Source organism: Manacus vitellinus, unplaced genomic scaffold (assembly GCF_001715985.3).
Source record: "Manacus vitellinus isolate BGI_N305 unplaced genomic scaffold, ASM171598v3 scaffold_142_pilon, whole genome shotgun sequence".
NCBI lineage: Eukaryota > Metazoa > Chordata > Aves > Passeriformes > Pipridae > Manacus > Manacus vitellinus.
Genome location: NW_021939017.1, coordinates 247,696 through 248,011, shown reverse-complemented (window position 1 = coordinate 248,011; position 316 = coordinate 247,696). Strand labels below are relative to the sequence as shown.

Here is a 316-nt window from a genome sequence, read left to right as displayed (position 1 = left end):
GGCCCTGGTGCTGATCCTGGCCCTAATGCTGACCCCAGCCCTGGTGCTGATCCCAGCCCTGATCCTGGCCCAGGTGCTGATCCTGGCCTGATGTTGATCCCAGCTCTAATGCTGATCCCAGCCCTGGTGCTGATCCCAGCCCTGGTCCCATGTGGTGCCAGCCCCGTTCCATGGGCAGTGGGCGACGCTCCCCTCTCTGCCCTCAGACCAGCATGAAGAACATGGAGCGGGAGCTGGTGTGCCCGGTGTGCAAGGAGATGTACAAGCAGCCGCTGGCACTGCCCTGCACCCACAACGTGTGCCACGTGTGTGCCAG

General features: G+C 63.9%; 1 protein-coding gene across 1 annotated transcript in view; it reads left to right on the top strand.

The window, feature by feature from the left end:
* Positions 1-212: 212 nt before the first annotated feature.
* Positions 213-316, top strand: part of LOC115307191 (tripartite motif-containing protein 46-like) — a 12,808-nt gene continuing 12,704 nt past the window's right edge. Inside the window, exon 1 of the mRNA XM_029958158.1 lies at positions 213-305. Coding sequence (XP_029814018.1) covers positions 213-305 — 93 coding nt within the window. The remainder of the gene's footprint in view (positions 306-316) is intronic.